The sequence below is a fragment of the Babylonia areolata genome, chromosome 26 (assembly GCF_041734735.1).
Source record: "Babylonia areolata isolate BAREFJ2019XMU chromosome 26, ASM4173473v1, whole genome shotgun sequence".
NCBI lineage: Eukaryota > Metazoa > Mollusca > Gastropoda > Neogastropoda > Buccinidae > Babylonia > Babylonia areolata.
In genome coordinates, this window is record NC_134901.1 from 11,218,884 (window position 1) to 11,237,404 (window position 18,521).

The following is an 18,521-nucleotide window of genomic DNA, read 5'->3' on the forward strand; positions in this document are numbered from 1 at the left end:
ACTGTCAGGAAGGGCTTCCAAATTTTACTAACAGGTAAGAGCTGTGTGTGTGTGTGTGTGTGGGTGTGTGTGTGTGCGTGTGTGCTCGCATATATATTTCAATGAGAGAGTGTGCGACTAAGATTAGGTTGCACTCATTTTTTATATGGACAGATCAGAGGTGCACTGTTCATTCACTAGTAGCACATATAAAATTGTGTGTGCATTGTATCAGACAAATGTAGGACATTGAACAGTAAGAGCAGTATGTTTATTTACCACACAAACATTTCATGTCAGTTTTTTTTCTAGTGAAGATTATGGAGATACACTGTGTAAAACATACCTGTGTAAAAATCTTTGTTTTTGCTATCTGTGCACTTGTTTATGAGTATAATATCTTTTATTTGCAGTATTTATAATTATATATATATATATATATATATTATGTTATATAATTATTACTGATTGTATTTTACTTTGTTTTGCTCAAGTGTTTCGGGTGTCCTTGTCAACACTGACAACTTCCATCCAGTGAACTTCTTTATGCTTTTCTTCCCAGAATCAGCATTCCAACTCATGGCTGACCAGTCTTATCTGTACGCAGAGGAGCTGCTGTCAGGCATCACTGAACTCAGTCAACATTCAAGGCTGAATGCTGCCAAAGACTGAAGGCATACATAGCACTTCAGATCACGATGGGTCTGCGTTGTAAGCCTGAAATCGAGGACTACTGGCGGACATACTGCCTGCTCAACCTGCCATTTGGAACCATAATGTGCAAGAAGCCAATGTGTCCCACTCTGTGCTTTGAACTGTATCATACTGTGGAGGACTACAGGAAAGCAGCAGCAACCAAAATTCACGGTCTCCAACAGTGAACAGTTCAGACCTGTGTACATATTTGTATACATATTTTACCTCCATTCTTTTATTTTCTGACTTTAGTAGTATTTCAGTTTCATCAGATAGTTGTAAAGTGTATATATAGTTCCACCACAGTAAGATATTTCAAGTGAGGACACTGTGAAACCTTCAAGTGAAGTGACAGAAATCATCATTTTTCTACAAAAACTCAAGTTCATTTTGTGTGTTTCCCATGGATTATATTCTGGATTACACCATTACACGGGAAATATAGCTGTACTAAAGACTTCAATTGGTGAGTCTGCTTTGTTTTCAACAGCACTGCAGTGATGTTTATGTTTACCTGTCTTTGTTTATATCTTTAATGTATTGAACTGCAAAATTTGTATTGAAAGAAAAAACAAAACAAAAAACCCACCGTAATAATTAATACAAAAATAAAAATATTTCACTTGTACCAAAATCATTTATTGCTCCAAAACACAAAAATTCCATCATTCATCCTACTTAAAAAAACCAAACCAAACAAAAAAAAAACAAAAAACCAGGAAGTCATTTGGTTCAAAAACAAAAAAGTTACAGTAATTTGAAATCGGTAGGTGTAATTTCTTGCTTTCTTGAAAATCAGCTGAAGCCAGGGAGTGTTGCACTCCAAACTCACTGGCGGTGAAAGAGTTAAAGGTGGTGAAACCATCAGTACTAAAGGAACACACAGCATCCCCACAAGGGTATGTTTCTGTAGGGGATTGGGGTGCAGGGGGTGGGGAAGGGTGGGGGGTGGGGGTAACTGAAGGGGTGGGAAGGTGTAATTTCAAAGCCTGAGCCAAGACCAGACAGCAACAGAAAGAAAGGAGTGTGGAGCCGACAAGTGAGCAGGGAGAAGCACTCACGTGGGCAGGGGCGAGGACAGCCCATGGAATGAATGCACTTGACAAACTCCCCATCGCCCAGTGTTTCCCACACGGCGGGGGTGACGCGTGTCATGATACGCATGCACAGCAGCACGTAGTTGGAGTCTGTGACCTGCACGCCGATTTTGGCCAGCGGGGATCCAACAGGACCCATGCTGAAGGGGATGACGTACATCATTCGACCTGAAACACAACCATTGGTTCCTTGGGGATCACGCCTTTACATCCCAAACATGCTGCAGTGCCCCAAGTATCATATAATCCACAGGGTGCAGCACTGAAGTGCATGAATATTCTCTCATCTATAAGACTGCAGCATTAACGCGCAAGAATAGATGTCATCTATAAGGCACAGCACTGAAGTGCAAGAATATCATATCATCTACATGGCGCAACATTAAAGCCCATGAATATAATCTCATCCGCAAGGCGCAGCATTAAAGCACATGAATACCATATCATCTGTAAGGTACAGCACTGAAATGCATCTACACCATAACATCTAAAAGATGCAGTGTTAAGTGCATGAATATTATATCATCTAAAATGTGCAGCATTAAAATGTTACATAACACTGTGGAAATAACATTCTGGAATCTAAAATAAAGAGCAGTTCCATGGTAACAACTTCCTTTGATCCAAATCATAAACACCCATTCGGAGGAAAAGATAAACTATGATTTAAAAACAATACATAACAGCAATCTAATGGAACAGCATCAAAATTGTGTTTTGAAATAGTTTCCAGGGAATAACATCATACTATGTACCACATAGCACTTCAACTAAAGTGACATTAAATTACCTCAATCAGCAATCCCAAGGAATCACATTAGACTTAAAAGTCTCAAGCAAATCAGACAATATTCTTAACCGTATCAGTTGCTCAGGATGACATCATCACTATGATCCTCAAGCAGGCAATGTTCAAATTTCAATGAAAAGGACATTGTAAGATAAAACAATGCAACATAAAAACAGAACTGTACCATGCAACCATTCAAAACCTGCCTGCATAAAACTAAAATCTCAACTGTCATGCTGAACTCTCTGCAGATCTTCAGTTTTGCCTGTGATGGGTGAAAGAGCCAAATGGTTTTTCCAGAAAGCTGGACTTCATAAGTTCTTCCCACTGGGTCTGTAACATCTACACTTGTCAATTCTGGCAGCACCTGGTGGATTCTTTAATAATGGTGATGCTACCAGTCACCTAAGTCAACATATCTATAAACCTGCTGGTGCTTTAACCTCTGAACTGGTGAGCCTTTGTGACATGAGACAAGTGTACATGGCAGGAGTTTGAAGTGCAGATATTTCTTTTTTATGTTCTTACCAATCGTATAACTACTTTTGCTGATCAAGAGGAATGGATTCAAGAGGAAAACATACAAATGAAAAAAAGAGGTAACTGACATCTTGATCTGTAATCTGTCTTTACTCACTCTCACTGAGGTGACAGCCCTTCACTGACGAGAATACAAGTCAGCAGCATTCAACTTCCAAGGGATTAAACCCCTCTGCATGTGTACTGTACATGCATGCACCATAATTAAACAAGCCAGTTGAAGATCCCCTTACTTTTGTCAGAGTTCGTCGAGTACAGCTGTCTAAATAGGACAAAAACAGTCACAAAGGTAAAAGCCCAAAGCAAGATGTTCACTTACTAAACGTCCTCTGCATCTCTGGGACTAATCCACAATCTTCTGGGACTACCCCACAATTCTTACCACATCATCATTCCTTCCCTACTCCATGTCCAAGATCATGCACAGATCCTGACAGAATTCATCCCTACACACACGTAACATACACACACATATATACCTCTCCTCCACCACCCCAACCCCCAATCTTCACCACCCGAAAAAAGGTTTCCCTGACATTCTCAAGCTTACCACTCATGCATCCTGGGAAGCGGTCATTGAGTTCTTCCTTCAGGTCACCTGGACTGATCCAGTGGCCCAGGATACCAGCAACACCCTCCCGCACATGTGGCACCGTTTCATACTTGTCCTCAGTGCAGATAAAGGTTTTGGCCTCCACTCGAGCCACGTCCTCAGGGTCTGTGCGGCACAGGTAGCTGCAGGGGACAATTCACTGCTGTGTCACCAAATGTGTTTAACTCTTTCACTGCCACGTTTCTGTGTGAAAAACACTCCACAGCACCAGATATGCTGCTCTCGGTCACACGATTCAGCTCATGTCAAAACAACATAGCAGACTCGTTAACTTCGAACTCAGTCAAGGTGGAAAGAGTAATAAATTTCCAATTCCTATTGCAGCTATCAAGCTCTGTTAGATGTGAAAAACGGTCCAAATAAAATGATCCCTCAATGTCAACTACAGTTGCCTATGGAGGTGAGCTGTCTAGTTGACTAAAGTCACCTATGGCGGCAACCATGTGTTTGTTCTGTATTGTCCCATGTGTTCTGTGTGGCCTGTTCAGGATTAAAGAGGTTATGCCAGTCTTGAATAAAAGCTTATTTGTGTTTGCACATTTCTTCTGTCTTTGCTGCTCTGTGCATGTCAGATGATCGGTATAAGAACAGGCCCGGCGCTTCCTTTTTTGAGGAAGTGTCTGGGTTTGTTTCAATGTACCTTTTATTTACCTGTGTGCTAGCTGAATCGGTAGCGTAAGCAGCACTGACTTGAAGTTGTGTACCTTGTGAATGGAGAGAGTTACCACTCTTTACTATTTGTTAATCATTTCATCTCCATGCCTAATTGTTTGTTCATTTTCATTCATGGTTATGGTTACAGGTCAAAGGTCCCACAGCTTATTTACCAGCCATCAGGTCAGTGATTTCATATCCATCGAGTCTACAGCTGGGCCCAGGAAGGTGGGCTGGGCCCAATCTTCTCCCTGCCGTTTTAAGCTTCCCTGACAGAAGTCAGGTACCCACCCAGTCACATCCCGGCAGAGAGCAGATATCAGAGTGAACTAACTTTCCCAGGAACACATCACCCTGCAGAAACAGGACACTGAAATCGTGATCACTGGTTTACACTGGATCAGAATTTTAACACTTAACCGATTCTTCCACAGCACCTCTACATACATGCTCAAGAGTATTTTAATGCTTCAGCCATGCAAGGTATGGTCATGATGCAAACCTCAGTTTCAACTGCTCAAGGAGGCATCAATGCATTCCGACAAATCCTTATACACTGCACATCTGCTAGGCAGATGCCTGACTGGCATCATAACCAAATGCTAAAGTCAGACTTGAGTGCAGTGTTATCATGGATTCTTTTTCCAAGTGCACGCTGCACACACAATCTTGGTTTATCGTCTCATCCAAATGACCAAGCGCTCAGTTAAATTTTCCACCAAATTCCAGTCAAACTTCAACTGAAGTGCGAGACCGGGATTCAAACCCAGACCCCAATGGACACTGTTTTGGCAGATAAGCATATTTACTATTAACCATTTTACCACTTCCCTTATCTTAATCCTGTGCAACATGAAATGCTCAAAAAGGAATTCATACGGTTTTCTGTGGAATGCTCACTAATGACAAACACTGTACATTGCCCCAAAATGATATATCACTTTATATCGAGGAATACTCAATTATGTTATGGGAGGGTTTCTGTTGAAGGCAAAAATTTTGTGTTGGACGAAATATTTCCAGAGAAAAGGAATTTTTAAAGATTACCAAGGGCACACATACATCCAAACAGACAATGGAAACTGGGTTACTGCACAGGCTCAGTCAGTCTACACAAGCAAGTCCTCACACTGCCTTTCTACACCCTCCTTCAATCCCCCATCACCTCCCCCCACCCCCAAACAAACACACAAAATTGCCTTTAAACATGTACCTGTTTTCATATTTATTCAGCTTTGTCAGTGTGCCACGCTCCTCAAGCTTATGGATGATTTCCGTTGCCTCTTCTTCGGATCCGTCACATATGTAAACAGCTCGTGGATTCATCAGCTGTATCTGGAAAAACCAAGCACACAAATATCCAGATTCACATCCTTACGTCTAAACTCGCAAGATCTTTTCTGCTTAACAATCTTTTGGTTGCATTTTATCTTGTTAACAGATAACATTTACCCTCCCAATTCACCCTCACACAGCCACAACCAGGTCTGTTCTGTAACAGTCTCAGTGCCAGCACACTAATGAGAACTGTCAATGTCAGGATGCCCTGAAACTCCTCAACTCAACACCCTGCATTAGTGCTAAGTCACAGCAGTGATGTTCAGCAGTTCTGATTCATAATAAACACTTTCAAACACACTTTAAAAACTTTTTTTTCTAGCCATAATTCAAATGGTTTATGTTTCAGGTATTTTGCGTTTCATTTCAACCAAAGTTGACTATGTGTAGACTTTGTGACTAATGTGGAATAGTTTTGAGAATCCTGCTTTTTATCTTGGATCCTCTCATCTTGATAATGTTCAAAGTGAGGAAATGGTTTAAACTAAAGAGCAGACTAACACAGGTCATCACAGAAAATGACCAGGGGAAACACTTACACAGTGGCTGACGAAGACCTTGACATTTCTGGGCAGCCGTTGGAAATCCCCTTTGGCGACAGGCACATGTCCAACCTTTTGAATCACAACCTCATGGACTTCTTGCACCAAGTCCTCTTCCTTGATGTCTGGGTACATGTCCATACTCAGCTTACTCTGCCCATCCTTCGCCATGATGACTGCTTTGTGGTTTTCTGAAAACAAAAAGGCTTATCCGTCAGTCTGGTTACAGTGTGTTTGTGTGTGTGTGTGTGTGTGTGTGTGTGTGTGTGTGTGTGTGTGTGTGTGTGTGTGTGTGCATGTGTGTGTAACTGTGAATGTGTGTGTGGTGTGTGCGTGTGCATGTGTGTATGTGTGTGTGTGTGTGTGTATGTGTGTGTGTATCACTGTGTGTGTGTGTGTGTGTGTGTGTGTGTGTGTGTGTGTGTGTGTGTGTGTGTTGTGTCTGTGCCATTGTGTATATATCGCTATATGACGTGTGTGTGTGTGTGTGTGTGTGTGTGTGTGTGTGTGTGCGCGCGCGCGCATGCGCGTGCGTGCGTGTGTGTGTGTGTGCACTTATTACAAGCCCCACTTGCAGACTTTAGATTTCAGGACAGTCACTGGTCATGGATGCATACAAATTACCTATCGGTATGGCAATAAGTCATTCACTTTACAATAATTTTTTTGAAAGATGACGCATAAAAAGAACTTTTGCTAGCTTCTCCCATTCTCCTACAAAACAAACATGACTGCAGTTTCAAACTTTGAAAAACATAACTGTTACCGTTGTTCCTCTGCAGTTCGATGGTGAGCAAATTAATTCTTTTTTTTTTTTTTTAATTTCATCAAAACTTTTAACAAGCCAGGAGCAATAACAGACTTCACTAACAGAACACCAATTAATCAATGCTTGCATGTTGTAAACTGCTGTGGAATACAATGCCAGTTCAAACTTTTACTTTCCTGTCTGTCTCTTTTGATGATAGTTTCAATGCAAAAGTACATTTCAACTAACCTGCACTGAGGAATATGCCACAAAAGAAGCTGCTCAATGTCAATAAAGATTGTGTTCATTACACCTGCAATTTCTTCCATTCTGCAAACAGATCATCTGGACGGTCTGAGATAATTCTTAAGTGTTCATGAGCAACATTTACTTCGATGTTATACAACAGTCTGGACCTTTCCAGTAAAATGGAGATCTGATCAAGATACTTATGAGCGCACTCATGTAAATGACTATTTAGGCTTCATTTGAGCAGCCATACTTCATTTTCGGGTAATGTTCATGTTTCCAAGCCCAACTTTCACTGACATGGGCATGATGTTTAAGGTGCATTATTTTGATCCTACGCCTGTGTAGATTGTACACACAAGAGCGGGTTAAAATGAAGGTACAAACGGGTCCACATAAAAAATAAAATTTTTAATGTTGACATGTTACTGGTACTTTAAAATATCATAGAGACATATTGCAATTGCAAAGATTTGAATTTCCATGGAGCATAGGATGGTGTTTTCCCAAAACAGTAGTATTAGACTGACACAAGTGACATCAACACTCGTAGATCTAATAGTAATACTACAATAGATGATCATAAAGTGTCTTTATGTTTCTACATTTTCCTTTATAATAACATACTGTGAAAATTTACCATCTAATGCAGACAGATTATATATAGCAGTACAGAAAGAGGGAGTATTATGCTCCCTGCTTATACTGGCCATGTCAAAGTAATGCAAACTAGCCCTGTTTAATTTGTTCTGTTTAGCCAAATTTTGCACCAAACTAAGCAATAACATGCCCAGCCCAAGTTTGCATCAGTTTGACATGGTACAGTATACCATATATGATAGGCATATGACACCAAAAAATAAAATTTGTGGTGATCATTACAGATAATGTCTATTTCCTGTGCTCATCATGATGATCATGCCATCAGTCATGTGGTCTGATCACAGCAAATATTGGCACACTGTCTATACACACAGTGACACATACACACACACCATTTCTGTTTTCACATACCAAAGAGTCTTCTTCTTCCACTTAACGACCAACATCAGTATGCTGATGAAAACTGTTGGTTGTAGGTTGCTGCTGGGCGCAGTTTAGCTGGGCTACCGAGGGATGTTCTGTTAACTGATAGGGGGGAGATCGGGCATAGTCCACTGGTGTGTTCACATCTCCAGCTAGGCCAATCCAGCTACCCTAGTGGTCCCCAGGAATACACCCGACCGGGGGGGGGGGGGAGAAGAAATCTGTCTGTACTGCGTCCTGCAGGCAGTTTCAGTTTCACTTTCTCAAGGAGGCGTCACTGCGTTCGGACAAATCCATACACGCTAAACCACATCTGTTGAGCAGATGCCTGACCAGCAGCATAACCCAACGCGCTTAGTCAGGCCTTGAGTGCATGCTTACATATTTGTGTACCTATGAAAGTGAATTTCATTTTACGTAATTTCGCCAGAGGACAACACTCTCGTTGCCATGGGTTCTTTTTCAGTGCGCCAAGTGCGTGCTGCACACGGACCTCGGTTTATCGTCTCATCCGAAAGACTAGACGCTCAGTTTGATTTTCCAGTCAAACTTAGGAGAAAGGGCGAGAGCGGGATTCGAACCCACACCCTCACGGACTCTCTGTATTGGCAGCTGAGCGTCTTAACCATTCTGCCACCTTCCTGCAGGCAGGTGTGTCATAGTTGCAGGTGTTGTTTTTCCTGGAGCTCAGCCTGCTGTCTGATGGTGTTGGTAGGTAGGTAGTTGATGGAGATGAGACCATGGTGGAACTTTTAAAACATCTCCAGGCGATATTTTTTTTGTCTGACTTGCGTACCAGTTCAGGGAGCTAAGGATGGAGCTGACACAAGACGTCTGTAGATGTTGGTTTGTGACTCATCTTGCTGCTCGGTGCTGGACCTTTTCGATGACCTGGATGTCACTGGCTGAACAGGGATCCCACACTGATGCAACATACTCAAGGATAGGTCAGACAAGGGCTTTGTACGCAGTTTCCTTTGTCTTCTTATTTCGTATCTTCAAGTTGCGCCAGAGAAAGCCTAAGGTCTTGCTGGCTTTGTTGATTGTAGAATTGATGTGGGATCCCCAGCGTAGGTCGTCTTGGATGTTCACACCAAGTTCACACCAAGACATTTTGTGGTGTTGACATTTTCAAGCGGAATGCCATGGAGTTTGTAGTTTGGTGCAATCTTTTTCCTCTTTCTACTGACACTCAAGGTGGAGCACTTTTGCGGGTGGAATTGCATGGCCTAATGGTAATGAAACTAGGTTGTCTTGGCGTGTTTGCAGGACGTGGCTGACCTTGTCAAAGGCCTTGGAGAAGTCGAGGACAATTGTATCCACTTGGTTTCCTTTTTTCAGCTCAGTTGTGGTTTCATCAATGTATCCAAGCTGTGTTTCGCAAGATCATCCTCTTCGGAAGCCATGCTTTTCTGGGCAGAGGATACCATTGCTCTCCAGGTACATCATGATGTGGCTGGTGACAATGTGCTCCATCATTTTGCAGGCTATACACGTGAGGGAGTATGATGGATAATCTTCAAATACAATTACAAATTTGAGGGACGAGGGTTGATCTAAGGGGAAGAATGGGATGTTCTTCCTGACCTAATAATTTTGAAAAAGTCCCATTGATTTTATGGTGATCTGTTCAAATGACCCACCATGTCCTCAACCAAACCAAAACTCTGCACTCGCACTGCAAACATCAGCAGCCTGAATGGGTTGGGTATGAGGACTAATCTGGGTTATCAAATCAATGAGATCTGGCGCCCTCTTAACACTAGGCAATCAAAATTACTTTACACAGTGCCCTTTGGCCCTAAAAAGAAAAAAAAGTTTATTTGAAACCCTGCATGGCAAACCATTTTTGACATTCCTGCCCCCTTGAAACCTCCCAAATCAGTGCACCAGTCTCACTAACATGAAGGCCATTATATGTTTGAGAATATGTTCGTCAGAACACTATATATGGGCTTTGGGACAGCTTTCAGCAGCAGCTGTCTCCTTCCTATGAGCTGTGAGACACCTCCAGGCTCAGACCCACTCAGTGGACACTCAAGGATATATCATTATATGGGACCAACGATCTGAGAAACCAGGGGGTTTTACTCTCATGCCTCCAGCCTCAACTGACCAGCTGACAGTCTGTGTGGAGGTCAACTGTTGAACTTGAAGGAGGGGACCTCATCCCCACTTGGACGATGAGGGGACACTGCCAAGTCAGACATGAGAGGGACACTCACCTTTCTCTCAAGGTTAACAGAGAGGGGATGCCAGAAAAGAAACAGCAGCACATTTATCTCTTAGGGATACTACTGACAGTCCATTGGGCTATTATTTACCAAACCATGCATTAGTTTCCAAAGGTACGTGCAGTCCACAGAGCTTTAAATTCCAGACATTTTTCAGGACTATTACAATGTAACTGGCAAGCAGATTTGGAGCAAGCAGTCCATGTATCATGTAAAAAATTTCAAGAAAAGTTATTGGTAAGACTAAGAACAGTAACAGCTGACATTTCATTTTCCCATTAATTTGTTCCTCATGCATATCCACCTGTAACTGGAACTGGAAATTAGTAAGACAAAACTATGAGCTCCCTGTGGAAAATGGTAGTTTGTGGAATTGTCTAAAGTATACACTAATCTCATGAATATGTATATATGTATAATCACAAATCCAAAAATATATACATCTTCAATATGCAGTGCTCAGTCACTTCAATTTGCTATTTACTGATGGCAAAAAAGTCTAAGCAATGTGCAAATGTAAGGCCTTTTTTAAACAGATGTGCTGTAGTATATATGGCACAGCCCACACACTGATCTGATCCTTGAAACTGAAACTAAGAAGCACAAACCAAACATTTTCATCATCACTGAACTGTTATTGTTAAATCATCTGTGCATGTTAGCCTTCTAGTATAAAAGAAAAAAATATAGTTAAGCAGTACTCACAAATAAACCAGAACAGACGCTTGCACAAGTCTCAACCTGATCCTGTCAACCGGCAGACTGAGACGAAATAAACAAAACGGGGTTGTTTTGTCTCACGCAGGACCAACAGCGACCTTTACCTTTTGTGCCCTTCAAATCGAGGTCACTGTCACGTCTACCATCCTTGGAGTGGTCGGCACTCCTTTCAATGGACAGCTCATACGCCAGTTGTTTTGATTTGTTTGTATTTACTTTGTTGCGGCTGGCACAAATCGCACTGAAGCAATGCGATTATTTTCATCATACACGGCAGTTATTTTACTTGACGGAACATTCTATCAATCAATGAGTTCGAAACGTCGGCCCTGACAACCCCCTATTTTCTGCTTTTAGGTTGGTTCCGACATTTTTTTTTCAGGATATAATGTGTTAAGGTTGAGTTGTGCTTCACTGTTATTGTTTGTTTGAATACATAATGTGTTAAAGGTAGAGTTGTGTTTGGAATGCAAATAAAAACAGCATGCATCCTCGTCTTTGTAGAAATGACAAGCACATCATGGGATAAAGCGTGCTGGTCATTGTCCTGAAATGCCGAAAAACACGAGGAACACAACCAGATGCAACAGATATTTCGAGTGCTGGTGTCAAATACCAATCACACATCGAACCACGATGTTAATGTGTTTGCAGTTGAGAAATTGTTGAAAGTTTTGGTAGAATGATCCACTATTTGTCTCGTGTGAATCGATGCATCCAGAAAGCTGGTAATGTGCAGTCAATACCAGTGGGCAATACAAATCATATATATAGTATAATACTTTAATTATCATGATAAAAGATGTCTTCACTATGTCCATTTGATTGCAGAGTTCAGTGAGGCGATGTACTGTTAAATCTCTAGCGTTTAATTGAACGAAATGAGAGAAACACAAACTGGGGTGGAAAGAATCACGAGGACAAGAATGTCTGCGCATCCTGTTACAATCCTGACTGCAAATTCAGCAAACTGTTTCCAAACTGACTCGAAGTCTGCATTCCGGTAACCGTCCGGTGGTCTCAGTTTGTTTTCGACGGTAAAATTAAATTTTAAAATTACAAAGCATTTAAATATGTGCATCGGTACTTCATTCAACAACAACACAAACAATCACAACGTACCTGACTTCTGCAGACGTCACCTTGTGTTTGTTTGCTGGCAGTGCCGAACACCGGCATCAATGTGAAGGCCACGGAGTCAGTGTAGACCTCAGCGATTGGTTGCCGAGAAGTGATTTGCATAATGATGGCGTACCATCCCCACAGGCACGCACGCGACGAAAGTCATGCAAATGAATCTTTGAGAAGTTGGATTTATATAGTTCTTTCTGATTATGTACATGAGAGTAAAGAGAGCAAAAATTAACAACCAATTGTTACCTTTTGCTCTTACAAAGCATTAACCATTTTGAAGTTGCGCTTGTTTGTCTATTTTAGGAGGAATTACGTGGGTGTTTTGTTGTTGTTTTTGCTGTCTGGATCCAGGTCATGTCCAAAAATCAGTTCACAGGCGTGTGATTGTGCACGCTTCAGCTTCAATGACGGCTGTTGCAATACCACTTCGTCGCACAAACACACACACACACACACACACACACACAAGCGCGCGCGTACTGGTCAGAAAACACTCGATCGTCGACGCTTCTAAAACTACGATCGAACTTACGGCCGTGTTCATTGTACTGTCCAGCTCTCCCCAGTTTCTTATCACATTGCTTCAGCACTCCCGGGCACCAAACATGGAAAATAAAGTGAGTGTCAGTGTACTGATTAAAGGTGTGCACGCGCGCGTGTATGTGTGTGTGTGTGTGTCAGTGTGCGCACGCGCTCACTTGCGTGTCAAGTTATGTGCGTGCGTATGCGTATGCACACATGTACACACCTGCCTCTGTGTGTCAGTGTGCTTGTGTCTTTCCGACCACTATGAGTAAGTTATATGCACGCGCATTATGTGCCTGTGTGTGTGTGTGTGTGTGTACCCGTATGTGCGTCACAGAGAGAGAGAGAGAGCGGAGATTCCAGCGACAGGTTGATTTTATAATTCACACGCACGCGCGCAGGCACGCGGCGGCACACAAACGCACTCTCTGTATGATCTGCGAATGGGAGAAACAGAGATCGAAATGGTAATTCGGTTCTCAGGTTTCGCGCACAGCAGGACTCATTTAAATAAGTCATTTTTAGTGGGCCAGCAGTAGGGAGAGGGACTACATGCTAATAATTAGCCTCAGTATCTTATTATGACACCCGGGCCAGTCCACTGGAATGCCGCGTGGCTGTGTTGTGACATTCCCGCCTGATACCTAATATTCTTAGGAGACGTGCCGGAGGGGAAAAAAAAAAAAAAAAAGCCGGTGGACGTGAATTGTATCAATGCATGGTGTATCGTATTGCATTGCAATGTATTGTATTGTCACAACAGCATTTCTCTGTATCAGTGAAATTCAAGTCCCTCGCCCAGAGAGAGCGCTTCGCCTCCTCAGTTCTTCCTCTTCTGTTGTGTGGCCACAATCAACTCTGATTATTTAGCCACAGATCTGGAGGTTTCCGCAAGCCGGCTGCCGGAAAAAAAGAGAAAAAAAATTGCTCCAAATCTATTTCACTGATTGCTAAAAAAAAAAAAAAAAAAAAGCTCCAAATCACATTCACTCACTCCCTCCTGCCCGCTACTGGACTGGATCAGAGGGGGCGAGAAGTGGCAGGCAGGCATCCCAATGACAGCTTCTGCCCCCCCCCCCTCCCGCACCCGCCTCCCCCACCCCCCCGCCGCAGCGCCCTCCTACCAGCACCCCCCTACCCACTACCTACCTAACCAGGCACTCTCACATTCATACAATTACGATACGGTTGGTGAGCATGTTTTGGGCCTACTTCTGAAGTCTCGCGGCTGCGAGGCTGTCCAGAGTGGCACAGTTGAGGTGGGAGGAGACCCTGTTCTAGAAGCTGGTGGAGGAGTCTTCCTCTACTATGTGGGCTGGGAGTTCATCCCACTCGCGGATGGCTCGTGGAAGGAACGAAAAGAGTCTATAATATATTGCTGCTTTTGATCTGCAAGCCTTTTGAACTGCTGGTCGTGTGACCTCCTGTCTCTCCCTGCTGGTTTAACCAAGACGCTTTTGTTAATTTGCACCTGGTCATTGACTATTTTGTAGAACATTGTGACTCTAGATGCCTGGCGTCGCTTCTGGAGAGATGGCCACTTGAGCTTTTGAAGCATATCTGTTACGCTTGCACGCCGATGATATCGGTTCAAGACGAATCTAGCTGCCCTTCTCTGGATGTTTTCGATTTTTCTTATGCATCATTTCTTGTGAGGGTCCCAAACTGAGCTGGAGTATTCAAGCAAGGGTCTAACAAAGGTTAGGTACGCTTTTTCTCTCAGGTCATTGGAAGCAACTTTTAGATTTCGTCTCAGGAATCCGAGGGCTTTGCTTGCTTTCTTTGTGATGTTTTCAATGTGATCCGCCCACGGCCGGCTGAAAATCACCACTCAAGTTGTAATGGTGGGGGGTGGGAGAGCAGCTGAAAATCACCACTCAAGTTGTAATGGTGGGGGTGGGAGAGCAGCTGAAAATCACCACTCAAGTTGTAGTGGTGGGGCGTGGGAGAGCAGCCGAAAATCACCACTCACGTTTTAGTGGTGGGGGGTGGGAGAGCAGCTGAAAATCACCACTCAAGTTGTAATGGTGGGGGGTGGAAGCAGCTGAAAATCACCACTCAAGTTGTAGTGGTGGGGGGTGGGAGAGCAGCTGAAAATCACCACTCAAGTTGTAGTGGTGGGGGGTGGAAGCAGCTGAAAATCACCACTCAAGTTGTAGTGGTGGGGGGTGGGAGAGCAGCTGAAAATCACCACTCAAGTTTTAGTGGTGGGGGGTGGGAGAGCAGCTGAAAATCACCACTCAAGTTGTAATGGTGGGGGGGGTGGGAGCAGCTGAAAATCACCACTCAAGTTTTAGTGGTGGGGGGTGGGAGCAGCTGAAAATCACCACTCAAGTTGTAATGGTGGGGGGGGTGGGAGCAGCTGAAAATCACCACTCAAGTTGTAGTGGTACTGAGGGGGTGGGAGAGCAGCTGAAAATCACCACTCAAGTTGTAGTGGTGGGGGGTGGGAGCAGCTGAAAATCACCACTCAAGTTGTAATGGTGGGGGGGTGGGAGAGCAGCTGAAAATCACCACTCAAGTTGTAGTGGTGGGGGGTGAGAGAGCAGCTGAAAATCACCACTCAAGTTGTAGTGGTGGGGGGTGGGAGAGCAGCTGAAAATCACCACTCAAGTTGTAGTGGTGGGGGGTGGGAGAGCAGCTGAAAATCACCACTCAAGTTGTAGTGGTGGGGGTGGGAGCACTGAGCTGAAAATCACCACTCAAGTTGTAGTGGTGGGGGGTGGGACAGCAGCTGAAAAACACCACTCAAGTTGTAATGGTGGGGGGTGGGAGAGCAGCTGAAAATCACCACTCAAGTTGTAGTGGTGGGGGGTGGGAGAGCAGCTGAAAATCACCACTCAAGTTGTAATGGTGGGGGGTGGAAGCAGCTGAAAATCACCACTCAAGTTGTAGTGGTGGGGGGTGGGAGAGCAGCTGAAAATCACCACTCAAGTTGTAGTGGTGGGGGGTGGGAGAGCAGCTGAAATTCACCACTCAAGTTGTAGTGGTGGGGGTGGGAGCACTGAGCTGAAAATCACCATCTGTTTATCATCAGTGGGACTCGAACCCCGGCGTCAGTCGTTTTCGAGTCGGGTGCATTATCACTTGGCCACCGCTTCACCATAAAACTAACTGAGTGTACAAATAACTTTGAAAGGTGAAATACTGCTGTGTTGAACCTATGTAACTTTTCCCTAGTTATTCGGGTGTACGCTACCCGGATTTGAGTAACAAATTAAGAATGTCATGGTCTAATCTTTCACCCTTTTCTCACTTCTCCTCCTTCTTCTGCGCTCGTGGGCTGTGAATCCCACAATCACCCCATCATATTTATGGATGGGCTTTTACGTGTATGACCGTTTTTAACCCGTCGTGTAGGCAGCCATACTCTGTTTTCCAGGCTTGGGGTGGATGCTGGGTATGTTCCTGTTTCGGCATAACTGACCCACCGATCGCTGACTCGGGCATTTGTGGAGTACAGGATCTTCTACAAGTTCAGTGGAGTATGTATTTTATCTTCCGCACGCGTATTCGTATTCACTGCACACGTAGGGGGTTCAGGCACACTAGCAGGTTGGTATGTTTAGTATGTTAAGTTGGGGGACACACACACACACACACATGGCACACACACACACACACACACACACACACACACACACACGGCACACACACACACACACACACACACACACACACACACACACACACACACACACACACACACACACACATACACACACACACATACTCACACAAACACACACACACACACACACACACACGGCACACACACACACACACTCACACACACACACACACACACACACACACACACACACACACACACACACATGGCACACACACACACACACACACACACACGGCACACACACACACACACACACACACACACACACACACACACACACACACATGGCACACACACACACACACACACACACACACACACACACACACACACCGGAAAGCTTTTTTTTCTATTATTTATTACTATTATCATGATAAAACACAAGTCTGAAACGAACTGCCGGTTACGTCAGGAGCCTGAGAAATTCACATGACGATACGAACAATGCAGCAACAGGTGAAACAAAGGCAGGACTGAAGGCAGTCACAACAGTCCTGCACGATTCTCCCTCTGCCCCCTCTTCCTGCCTGAAACACGTCCATCATTCAGTACACACGTCACCAACTCTCTTTTACTTTCATGTCAAGCATCTCATTTATTGACAAGAGAGGCAAGGCCTTCAAGACTCACTCGTGATACACTTTTTAAAAAAAATCCAAGCTTTTTATGTATTGAGTATAATTTCAAAATGTAATGTTTAAGATGAGAAAGATCAGTTTAAAGCAAATTAAGTCCCCTAGCATTAATTACAGAGTAATTTCCCTTTTTTACTATCTGCACCAAAACGTTTGCAAAATAAATAAAACTTCCATGCTTAGCAAAAGAAGGTCCTGTTTGAACAAAAAAAATGATAATAATGACTGCTCTTGTTGTTGGGTCAGAATATCAGATCAAAGTGCCAAGTTTAGAGAATACAAACAAATATAGATATAACAGTAAATGCAGTTTGCATATAATTAGGCTTCATTATTTATTTTTTTCGTGTCCATCCCAGAGGTGCAATATTGTTTTAAACAAGATGAATGGAAAGAACTGATTTTTTCTTATTTTTATGCCTAATTTGGTGTCAGCTGACAAAGTATTTGCAGAGAAAATGTCAATGTTAAAGTTTACCAAGGACACACAGACACACACACACACACACACACAGACAACCGAACACCGGGTTAAAACATAGACTCACTTTGTTTACACAAATGAGTCAAAAAACTCATTCTTCATTTCGTTATTCAGTCGTGTCCTGTCTTCATGTCCAAGTCTCTCCAAAGTCCTAGCAAGAATATTATGGCAGTGGTCACGCTTATATGATAACCTGGAAGCATAATGCAGGCCTCCGAGTCGCAGTGCAGGCCACACAGTATCGAAAGAGGGGAAGCCAAGTGTAGTGCTCGCAGAGGGAAACACTGCAGGCGTGCTAAGATCGACTCAAGGTGATGCCAGGGAAGTGTTTTCAATACAAGACCGTTTGATCGTGCCTGTGCGTGTTTAGAATCTGTGTGTGTGTGTGTGTGTGTGTGTGTGCGCGTGTGTGTGTGTCTGACTGAGAGGGAGACTGCGGCTATTCTTAGGTAATTCATGTGCGTTGTTTTTCGCCGACAACGCCCTTCCCCCGTGCAGCAATTGGCTCATCGCCGGACTCGCCCTGTTGATGTTCGGTGTGAGGCTGGCTTCCTAGTGTCAGGCAGCCTGCAGCTTCTCCAAATCAGGGTCTGCTCCTTTGTGTGTGGTGGTCTGGACTATGTGTATACACAGTACGCCTGTGTACATATTGCGCATGTATGTGTACGATTTGTGCGTTTGTGTGTGTCAGTGCGTGTGTTTGTATGATTGCCTGCGTCAGTGCGTGCGCGTACGCGCGCGCCGTGTGTGTGTGTGTGTGTGTGTGTGTGTGTGTGTGTGTGTGTGTGTGTGTGTGTGTGTGTGTGTGTGTGTGTGTGTGTCTGTCAGTCTGTCGGTCGGTCTGCACAGTGTCTCTGTGTGTGTGTGTGCGTGCATAAACCCA

General features: G+C 43.7%; 1 protein-coding gene across 2 annotated transcripts in view; it reads right to left on the minus strand.

The window, feature by feature from the left end:
* LOC143300131 (phosphoenolpyruvate carboxykinase [GTP]-like) overlaps window positions 1-12,491 on the minus strand; it is a 33,176-nt gene extending 20,685 nt beyond the window's left edge. The window contains exons 1-5 of one of the 2 annotated variants that reach the window (XM_076613666.1): window positions 12,349-12,491; window positions 6,247-6,440; window positions 5,583-5,704; window positions 3,653-3,837; window positions 1,737-1,940 (exon numbers count right to left, since the gene is read on the minus strand). In XM_076613666.1, the coding sequence (XP_076469781.1) occupies window positions 1,737-1,940; window positions 3,653-3,837; window positions 5,583-5,704; window positions 6,247-6,420 (685 nt within the window). In that variant the 5' untranslated portion in view covers window positions 6,421-6,440; window positions 12,349-12,491. Of the gene's footprint in view, window positions 1-1,736; window positions 1,941-3,652; window positions 3,838-5,582; window positions 5,705-6,246; window positions 6,441-11,211; window positions 11,366-12,348 lie in introns of those variants that run through there. The other variant, XM_076613665.1, reaches the window with a different exon arrangement.
* Window positions 12,492-18,521: the final 6,030 nt, after the last annotated feature.